At 38.4% G+C, this 11,374-nt stretch overlaps 1 protein-coding gene across 4 annotated transcripts in view; it reads right to left on the bottom strand.

Moving 5' to 3' along the window:
- LOC127371811 (receptor-type tyrosine-protein phosphatase gamma-like) overlaps positions 1 to 11,374 on the bottom strand; it is a 470,986-nt gene continuing 459,612 nt past the window's right edge. For all 4 annotated transcript variants that reach the window (XM_051414903.1, XM_051414904.1, XM_051414905.1 and 1 more), the window contains 3 exons: positions 10,773 to 10,915; positions 7,018 to 7,153; positions 1 to 4,942 (listed from right to left, as the gene is read on the bottom strand). In XM_051414903.1, coding sequence (XP_051270863.1) covers positions 4,793 to 4,942; positions 7,018 to 7,153; positions 10,773 to 10,915 — 429 coding nt within the window. In that variant the 3' untranslated portion in view covers positions 1 to 4,792. The remainder of the gene's footprint in view (positions 4,943 to 7,017; positions 7,154 to 10,772; positions 10,916 to 11,374) is intronic.

Below are 11,374 nucleotides of genomic sequence, written 5' to 3'. Positions count from 1 at the left end.
TTACATCAAAACCCATATTTTATTTTATGTATAGCAATACCATTTACATATTAAATAACACTATAATATAATGCTTTGATATAGCTTTTAACAAAAAGAAAAAAAAGAAATCCATCTTAATTCATGTTACAAAAGAGGAGCGAGCAGCCACCTTTCCAAAACGGGTCAATGGAGAGATACTTATTAAGTGACTTACAGGAGAGCTATTCTATTGTTCACGTCTGACAACAGAATCATAGTCTCCAGAGGATGAATACCAAAAGCCAAATTAATCAAAAGAAGAGGGTTTACATTGTAATATCACAATCACTGCCTGAACAATAATGGAGGGTGTGAGGCTGGAAACTGGAATGCAATAGTGACTACAACCTGGACGCACAGGCACCTGGCTTCCACAAAATCTACCACAAATAGCGATGCCGTGAGTGAGTTGAAATTGAGAGAAAACTGACTGAAAGTACTTGTGATTATAGACCAGACACGTGTGTCAGACTGGAAACCTTGTAAGAGATTTGTGGTATATGCAAGGTCAAGAAATGGTAAAAAAATTAAGCTTGATTTACAAAATCATCGAGAAATACTGAAAATTTGAATTATAGAATTTCAAAATCTCATGAAATATTTCCTCTGACACGATCAATACATACACAGTTTCCAGAGAAGGGCTGGGTTACAGAGGCAACAAAATATATGTACATTTCTTATTGACAGTACAGCTGTGTGTGCGCTTCAAAGGCAACACAAAACACTTTTCATTCTGGATGATCGCAAAGATCAGAATCACCTGAAAATGGGGAAAATGGTAGAGTGACCATTGTAAGGACCGGGTCACACCAGCATATATAACAGCAGCATTTCAGAAACCAGTACATTTCGCAGTACATGCAAATTCATGCTGTTAAGTCTTGATAGTGCAAAACTTTGAGGGATTGGAGATCCCAAGTCCAAAATGGAGGCAGCTATCATATTAACACAATTCCATTTGATATCATCCTGTTCCACAAAAGAGATGCATGATGGTCTGCATTCAGTCATAATATATGTGGATATTGGTAGTATAGTATTTCCTTGATTTAGCTTGTTAACTAAATGAACTGAATTGTCCTGTTAGTGATGTAGGAAGCCAACGAGTATGGCAAGCTCCTTTGACTGACTAGCACTAGCACGTTGTCAGGTAGCTAGCATGTTAGAAGTTACAGTAGTAGTAGCTCATCAGTTTTTCAAAGATTCCACTTTCTGGTGTGACCTGGCACTTAGACAAAGTGTGTCTTCAACAAAAAAAAATAAATGCCCCAAAAACAGAAAAGAAATGGTGGATTTCTCCCTGCAAGGTGGAAAAGGTGGAGATAACACTGCCAGAGAAACAGAAACAGAAATGATTTGAATCTTTAATGCCGTTCTGTCTGCTCAGTCTACCAAATGACGGTGTATAACAATGACTGCAAGTAAGGACCTGGCTGAATTTAAAACAAACAGATACCAGATACTGAGGTGAGACTTTTGTAAGGACACTGATAGAAATACAGATATATTGTAGGGGGGGGTTGATGATTAAATCATCAAAAGAGGGAGAGAAAAGCTTGCTCAATATATTTTCTGCATGGGAAAGATTCAAGTCTTTGGTAAAAGTTTTTTAAAAATCAAAATACATTTGTCCCCCTCGCATTCGAACACATTATCTGTTTTGTGCTGTGTGAAAAAAAGAATGCTTTCACATTATCATTCAAAATGCAAAACTACAAGTGTTCATTTCACACCATTGATCACAGAGGTACAGAATATCATCAAAGTCAGCGGCTAAATTAGAACATCCTTATGTCAAACAGATATCTAGGTATAGAAGTGTGTGTGTGTGTGTGTGTGTGTGTGTGTGTGTGTGTGTGTGGTGGGTGGGGGGGTCACTGCAGCTAAAACAGGAAACATTTCAGACAGCTCTTTGCTTGTAGGCCACAAAACCACAAAAAAATAAATTTCTGGAGAAAAGGGAGTGAAGAATGTAAACTATGTACACAAGGCCTTGGAAGGTTGGAAAGGGTGATCACACCTCTGTCAACGAGCACGGATCTTGAACAGGCCTCCACCTCTCTGGTTTGTCTTGCTAATCAATCACGTTAATACAAAGTGGACAAAAATTGTTAATGAGAGTACTAGCTTCCCAGTTTGTGACATACTGAAATGAGCCCCTTAGGTCTGTAAAATGTCTGGTCAAAGCCAAGGATTTTATTGACATGGTGAATGCTTTTGTCTAGAAACTGGAGATAAAACCACCTACCAGCTTAAATGAATGTTTCTGTGTGTTTATGCCTGGTTTAATGAGAAGAGCAACAGATTGTCAGGCCATGTGGTCAATTAGTGGTGTGTAATTTGGCGACAACTGCCAATTAGTTATAATTAAAAGGATAAAGCTGACAATATTCTATAAATCTTTTATTGTTGCAGATCAGGAAAAACACAGCTTGATGAAAGTCTGTGCAATGAAATGCTGTTATGATGAAGAGGACAGTTTTTTGTTTCCTATTGTCGACTTTTGGTCTTCTCCTACACACCTGCTGATTCACAGGTGTGCAAAAGTTTTGCCATTGTTGTCAACAAATCCAAAGAAAAGATCAAACCCAACAATGAATTGATGCTTGATGACTGATGTGTAGCCAAACCCTGATATGTCTCAATGTGTATTTATCCGCAGCTTAAAAGTCCCCAACATTTTTTTACTCACATTTGAGTAACATTTGCTTTGTTTTTGGAAATTATTGTGTGCTTTCTTCAAATAAAACAAAATTTAAAGGTTCATTTCTTGAGTATGAGGCTGAGTGGTAACATGGTAGAGAAATCTGACTTAAGAGACATACTAACACCTTCTTTGTTTTGGTCATTTCATCAAATTTGTCGACAATAAGACAAATACTATAATAATAATGATCTTCCAACTTTGACATTGGCTCTCTAACGGGGCCATATTGCCAATCTAGCAGATAGGAAATTTAAGCAGAAAACTGCTTGTGTATTTAGTGTAGTTCGATTTTTTAACAATTTTAACAGAACCTTAGCTGGCACCTCTGCCTCACTTGAATCAGGTTGTGGTGACAGATGGGTTGAGTTGTATGTAGTGTGTGGACTGTGTGTAGATTGTGTTTCACACATGATCTTGGGTGAAACAAGATCATGATCAAATAACACAGATTTCAGAGAGATATCATAACAAAAAATATTTCATGTTTGATTCTCCATTCTTACATCACCATCAAAAATTTACTGTGTATCATGTAAAGCACCTAACTCTAAAGTAGACAAAGGTTTTTTTTTAGCAGTTTTTACTCAAATAAAATAAAATGACTAGATTAAAACATGAAACAAATCTAAACCCACTGTCACCAGTCAAATCTCAACTAGACTAACACTAAGAACCCAAAGACTGTTTCAAACCCTGTTTCAGATTTCCAGAACCTAACCAACCTGTTGCATAGAGCTTATTTTTGAGTCTGCTGTTCCCCGGCAGATCACACTGATTCAACCCTGTAATAACACACACAGGTGCATGTGAGTAAATGAGGGCCTGACGCATTGGCCTCTGTGTTCTCAATCCGTGCTTGTCTGTCAGGATGAATTTATGACAGAAAAAACCCCTTTATTTCAGACAGATGGGGAATGTCATGTTGTTGCATCATCTGTTGTAGTTCGTCATATGTTGCAAATGTAAAATCACCCCCTACTGGTGGCCTCTGTATGTGTGTATTTGTGTGTGAGTTCAGATGACATAGCAGCATACAAGAACGTAGAGGACTGAGGGAGTCCGCTTCCAGATGGCTGGGAATCAGCTGAGAGTACTGGAGTGGTAAACTATAGGACGCAGTGGAAATCGACCAGCCAGAGGCGGGAGGCCACAAAGGACATGTACAAAAATCACAAAGTTATTATGATAAGGATATATTTATATATGTATACATACAGTATTTCCATATATTAAAAAGCATAATATGAATTATACAAAGAAACAATAATAAAATTTCACAGTAGCAGTTGTTACACCACCTTAGGTATTCTAACATGGGTGTGACTCGCTAATAAGAGGGAGAGTGACAAAAAACAAGGCAACAAAAGAAAAAAGTGAAGAGGAAATTCATTTTAGAAAACAAGCGCTACTTTTCAGTGGCAATATGCTCCAAGATCTCGGTTGTTGTGATAAATGAGTGGTAATATGAGTACTATAGATGAGTGGGGCGGAGGAGGTCACGCTGAGCTGAAGTCAAACAGCTTTTTGTTACTGAGGCGGAGAGTCCGTGCCTTCCTCCGTCCACTGTCCTAAATCAACTGGTAAGTGGCGGGCAGAACAATATCCTTCACAGAAGCAGTGGGTTTAATAAGGGCCAAAGCCGTGGAATGTCAAAAAAATCTGAGCTCGAGTAGAGAAAAGCCAAGTGGGTCAGCTTTAGTATAGGCAGTAACACTGACATTATATAGTGCAAACAAGAAAAGACAGAAAAGTGTTTCTCGTTGCCTACCGACGCCGTCGTGAAACTTAAAAATGCAGGTGCAAACCCTTCAGTAGGAGAACATTAAGACATAAAATGGCGAAAAAAATAAATATCAAAAACTTTTTATCAGTGTAAAAAAGTAATCAGGTTATTCATTTTAACCAAGAGTCTGGCAAAAAAGGCCTCAAAAAGTCTTGTCCACATAGTTCCTTGACGTTTTACAAAGTTAAGTGCCTCCTTTGTGGGCTCAGGGACCTCGCAGGGTGCTTGGACCCATAGGATGCCCTCAGCTCAGCCCCAGGCCCCCCACAGGGCCTCTCTCAAACCAGCGACTCCATGCTCTCTGCCTGGTCAGACTGGTCGGACATGGACGCCGTGGTCCCGTTAATGTCCCTGGCCAGAAGACGGGAGCCGCTGCCCTTGGTGCTGACGAGGCTGAGCAGAGCTTTGTATAGGTATTGGTACTGGTCCTGTGGACCGATCCATGACAGACAGAGAAAAGACAGAGAAAGGAGAACAGGTGAGGACAACACACTGTATAGCCATACTTTTTTCCTCCTTGAGCCATATCAGTCAGGGTTTGAAAGTAATGGATTACATGTAACAGGGATCAGATCAGATCAAAGTTTGTTTTTGTTTTTCAATGATGATTTCAGGATAATAGAGTTTTTATTAATTTTGATTTACACTGAAAATGGAAGAAGAACATTTTAAGTAAGTGCTCCTCTTACAACAACAGAAATAGCACCCCACATGGTGCACAGTACACCTGGAGTGTGTGCTGTTTTTGTAATTGATTTGACCAACAGTAAATGCAGTAAAATTGTTAAAATAGAAAAAATATATATTTGTGGATCTCTTTTTTAGCATGAGGTGCAATATTTTCAACGTTTTGATTTTGAAGTAATCCCAAAGTCAAGTCAGATTACATCATTTTTTCATGTAATTCATTTTCAGTAATGGACTACATTTCAAAGAAATCAGACCCAACCTTGCCGGTAGTTATACTGTCGCTTAATAGGTTTAATGAATGTGGATGTAAAGCTGTTATGTGGCTTGATATGGATTTATCAACAGTATTGGGCAGTAACTTATTACTAGTAATAATATTACGTTTCCCAGTAACTAGTAGTGTAACTAATTACTAATATAATAGTAATACTATAACAGTTACTCCTCCAAAAAATAATTAGTACTTTTGCTTTTACTTTTACTTTTGAAATCCAACAATCCAATCACATCCTTGGATTTATTTTTGTAATCCTGGAATTAGTTTGGAAGATGGAAATATTACATTATTTGATTTGAACAAATAAAAGTGGATTTTAATCATCCTAAATCTGAATTTTGGGAAGAACGGACACAATTACCAATTTTGTGGGGAGTAGTAGAAAGGTAATATAACTAGTAGTGTAACTAATTACTGTTGGCAGGGAGTAATAAGTAAAGTAATTGCATTACTTTTGAAAAGAGTAGTGAATATGAGGGATATATTATTTTTTTTGAGTAGCTAGCCAAGCACTGCTTATCAACCATTCCTTCGACACAATGAACTAGATTTATCCAGAGTAGATGCTGTTTTCTTCTCAAACTCTCTGCAAAACCCAAGCATAGAAGCATGTAGAAAATCCTTGGAGACAAGAAATTACTGTATGGCTGTCTCAGCAAATTTGCTCTCAGTTTGATGCTTATGTCTTCTATTCATACAGAGTTAGTAAGATCTGCTTTCTGTTACTGTGTCCCTGATACTTGGAGTTTGCTCTTTAAGATGACCTCATTAATACCACTGGGCCAGTTCCATTGTAATTGTTATTGCTTTTAATGTCTTTATTGTTCTATTATTTATCTCTTTGTCAATTTCTGCACCTTTACCTTTAACTCAGTTCCTACATAAAAGCCTTCTTCTTCATTACCAGCTAAAACCAAGGTTTTAGTGTGCTCCAATTTTATGTTGGTTCCTCAGTGTGTTTTCTGCGGATTTAAAAAAAATTATGATTGATTGATTTTTTCATCACTGGCGAGAACGGGCACTGGGAAGTCAGAAGTTTGAGGTGCTGAGTAAGTCAATCTATATAATCACGTCACACTAAATGCATGACCTTTTTGGTTTTTGTATTAATTTGAATGGCCAGGATCATTTTTAGCCTATTTAATAGTTATTAACAACTTTTTACACAAATTTTATATATTTTTAGCAAATAAAACAAGGCTCTTTCCTGCCTATACACATGTACGCCCCTACTTCCAGGACCCATGCTAGCAAATAGCTGTGGTACAGCATATGCCAAATAATCCAATCTGGTTTGTGAGGTCATGAAAAACAACTGACACTGCTCTTTTTACAGTGTATTGTTTTTTGTTACCTACACAGCTTCATATGTAATCTTCTTTCATACGACAGTTTTGTGCTTGATGGATGTTACCAAATCCTTGTCAAGTTCACTAAACTGATGATCCTTTTGAACAAGGAGCATCATCTGATAACTAAGGAATGGTAATTTGGTATATCTCTGGGCATTATTTCAGCTCCAGTTGTCAGACTCACAATGTCTGTGAAGACCCCTGGCCTCATGAGGTTGATCATCTTGGCCACTTGATAGACATCGACGGCGCCCTCGCTCTCCAACTGCTGAGACAGGGTGGTGAGGGCACACAGCATGCCGGCTGACACTGCTCCCAACCTGACACAAACACAGTTAGGATCTGGGGTTAGCATGCATCTCCACATAATATCAAAAATGCTTCTCATCCACTGGTTTCGTAACAGATTGATGATTTTTCTGTTTTTACATGTGTAGGAAAGGTCCTGGGGTTATCAAAATTAAAGCTATCTTTTGTGCAAAATTACATAATGTGAAAGACTATATTTACTTAATCTGTAGATGCAAATCAAGTCTGGTGAAACCACTCACTGTGGCATAACATCTCATGACATCTAACTGCTGTTCTACATCTGTGGCACCTTTAAATAATATTTGTTCTTCCCACCTTGGCTGGAAGACGCCACCGCCGTTTTTTGACCGTAATGTTTCACATGTTTTTGTAAATGAAAAGCCTGTGGAAGTTGCATTGTTCAACCACATCAATTTATAGTGTACTTCAGGTCTATTTTAAAGCAGCAATATACCAAAAACAACTTTCCATCTGACAGCAGCTGTATGAACACTACATGTTATGAATATTTGTTTCATCATCTCCCAATACTTATTAAGCTTTTAGCATGCATTTGAGGAGAAAAACAATTTTCTCATCATGCTGGGTTCCATGAACTCACTGCGTTATGTTTACAGCAAGCTCAGGGGGACTGAACGTTTCTTTCTGTATTCATTCTGTTTCTTATCATTCTTACACATACTCCACTACTCACGTCTTAGCCCTGTTTATGACTCCCCAAATTGTTAGATGTATGGCAATCTCAGAACCCATCAGCTATTCTTAGCCTCTAGGGGCAATGGCCAATGATGTACGGGCCAATACTTCCTCTGCAGTCTGATTGGCAACTTCATATTGGAGAATGGCACATTTTGGCTAATCTCTATGAACACATATCTGCATGAATGTAGATACAGTTAAAAAATAAATAAATAAAAAAGCTAAATTTTCCTCAGACAACTGATGGGCACCAATCTGCAGATATCTGCTTATAGAGATTAGATGTGTTATATAGCCACCATTTGTACAATTGTACTTCTTATAAATGGTCTTTTGCCAAAGAAATGCTCTTTCACTAGCCTTGTCTCCTCTGATTGAAGTCTGATTCAATTAAATCCATCGGCTGCAGTGAAATCTCTCAGCGGACTCTCAAAATTCCTGATTTGAGATGCTGTGAAGACCTTTACAACTCAGCATTTGACATGTCCTTGACAGCAGCTCAACCAGGGAATGAAGACTCTCACAGATCAGGAATGTCACCTCTGAGATTAAAGATTTATTAGCAAGTGAATCCACCTGAGAACGACAGCTCAGCCCGGTGTGAGGCTCCCTGGAGAACATTGGTTCGCCTGCAAGATGTAAGGGGTCTCGTCTTCCATTAGCATCCCTGTCAGGAGCTCAGCAGAAACCGCTTCTAACAATCCATGGCTGGCTGAATAATGAGCGTGCAGACAATTAGGACGAGCCTCTAACAGACAATCTCTTAGGTGCTGCAAGCCGGCTGCGCCATAGCAACCAGATGAAGTGCTCAATTAGTCACTTTTCTTCTTGCGACAAGCAATCTTCATTATTCTAATGAATAAACATGAGCAGAGCTGCTGGATTAGAGTGTCATTCAAGAACACTAATGTGTGTCAATACTTAAGACACTTTCATTATGTTTAATTGGGCAGTTTGTTGCGGTGTCAGTGGTGGGGGGATGGGGGGCAGGATGCAGCAGGATAGTCAGGCTGCCAGTGTTGCCAAGTTTTTGGTCATTCCGTGTTCACACCGCAAAAAGTATATTAACCTGGGAGTGAACACAATGGAACTCACTCAATCAGTAGCCCAGGGTTCGAATCCGACCGGTGGCCCTTTGCTGCGTGTCATCCCCTCTCTCTACCCCCGATTCCTGTCTATCTTCAGCTGTCACTTACAATTAAAGGCAATTAAAGGCCAAACAAAAAAAAATAATAATAATAATATGGGTGTGATAATTAATTCCTGCAGTGATTTTATTTTAATTTCAGCAGCAGCAATTCTTTCAAAACTCAAGTTATCATCCATTTCAAAAGTTTCAAAAATGCAGGGAAATGTAAAAGTATAACAAAGCACAATCAATATAACTATAGCCCACTGTGAAAATGTGTCACATCAGACCATTGACCGTATCTAATTAGTGGAGCTTCCAGAATTGTGAAGTGAATCCATAAAAATGTGTCTTAAACCAGACGGCGGCAGCACTGACAGGGTATGCTTTAGGGCGGGGCTACCTTGTGATTGACAGGTCATTCTCAGTGAGTCCGTCCACCTCAACGCACCAAACTCAAACTGTCAAACTAGGCAGTGCTGATCAAATACAAAGCAATATTCTGTTACTACATAGTTTTTTTCTCACCTCAAATCATTTCAGAAACTATTTTAGCGTACTGTATTGCTGTAATATGAGAACATGTGTGACCAGGTGAGCTGCCATTGCACAGATAATGAGTGCTGCACATCATCGCTGCTGGCTCTAAAAACCAACATGCCGACGGCCAAAATGTCAAACTCAAGGCTTCAAAACGGTATTCCACAAACCACTACGAGATTTTTTCCAGTTCCTTTCTCTTGATCAAGTGGTTTCTGGGTAACTTTTAATCAAATGCCAGTAGGTCTCATGTTAAATTCGAAACAAGACAATAGTCATGGCAGTTTGATTGCATGAGGCCAGCAAGATGGGTTTTTTTTTTTAAATGTAAAAGAACAGCTTATTCTAAATGTTACTGCATAACTCTTCCAAAGGCCAATATATTATAAGACCTGACAATGCATGAAAGAGCCACAGCAAGTACTGTAGGTCCCCTCCAATGACCTACGTTATGTTTAAAGATATGAAAACTTTTCTACATTTCAGACCTGGATTACTCTAACAGCCTTTTTACATGTCTAAATAGAGAAACTACAGATGGGCTACAGACAGAACAGAACTCAGCTGCCAGGCTTTTAACCAGAGTAAGCAGGTTTGAATACATCAATCCTCATTACACTGGCTTCCAGTTCATTTCAGAATTGATTTTAATTACTTACAAGGCACTAAATGGTCTAAAAACCTCTCTCACAGATCTTTTATCCCTGAACAACCCTACTTGCATTTTTTCGATCCTCTGGCAGCAGGGGCTTTTATCTGTTCCAGACTCTCAGCTGAACACTAAGGGGGACAGAGTTTTTGAAATAAGAGCCCCGAGGCTCTTGAACACCCTGCATGAGGAAGTATGGCAGGCTAAGTCAGTGACTTCTTTCAAATAAAAGCTCAAAACGTACTTTTATCGCACTGCCTTCCCTGATTTCATCTGATTCTAGTTTTTACTCTGTTCAGGAGTTTTGCGTTTTTATTTTTTATATGGTTTGTTTTGTGCTTTGATTCTTTTATTGTTGTGTTTTATGTGCTCTTTGCTTGTTATGTGAAGCACTTTGTAACTCATTTGATAAGTCCTATATGAATAAAGCTATATTATTATTCTATTATTTCCAACTATCTTAAGTGGACCCAATAAAGTACAGCATTATGTATTCTAATATTCTATTTTCTAATTTGACACATCACATTGGCAGTGCCTACTAGGAATCAACCCATCTAAATGCAAGCTGCGGTGAGACATATAAGAGTAGATCAAATATCAGACTGACTCATCATGGACGATTGTAGGTCCATCACGGGAGGCCGCCTCCTCTTTAATGACATGGATGAGCTCGAAGGTGCTGCTGATGGGCGCGTCGGCATTCGGCCACTTGGGGCACTGAAAGTGACGAACTTCTAATACGTAGTCATCCTGGCAGACAGGCAGAAAGAAAGAGAAAGAGATACAAAGGTTAGATGAAGGATGTTCGGTTTAGAATGTGACTTGAGCTTTGACCAAAACAATTAGCTGCAATTATGCAATTTTAGTTTCATTAAAAATATTTAACCTTTAACTTCCCAAAAGCTGTTTGTTTGCAGCTTTAAGAAAGTTATTTGAGACTTCCAGTATCTGTGGTTGGTTCCAGTACAGCCCCATTAATTAGTCATGTGACTTATTAAAAACACAAAATTCATACAGTTTCAAGATATCCAAAAACAGTGACAACCATCTTTTAAAAAATATTTTTTTACAAAGTACAATATTTACTTAATGTGTTAATGAGCTAAAAACAAGAGAAAAGAAGTATGTAGATTACTTTTAGTATTTTGTTTTAAATATCTATATAGCTCTTAAAAAGTCACAACTTATAAAACTGGAAACAATCTGAGA

The sequence above is a fragment of the Dicentrarchus labrax genome, unplaced genomic scaffold, assembly GCF_905237075.1.
Source record: "Dicentrarchus labrax unplaced genomic scaffold, dlabrax2021, whole genome shotgun sequence".
Lineage (NCBI taxonomy): Eukaryota > Metazoa > Chordata > Actinopteri > Moronidae > Dicentrarchus > Dicentrarchus labrax.
The sequence above is the reverse complement of the archived record's forward strand: the minus strand, read 5'-3'. Positions and strand labels throughout refer to the sequence as shown.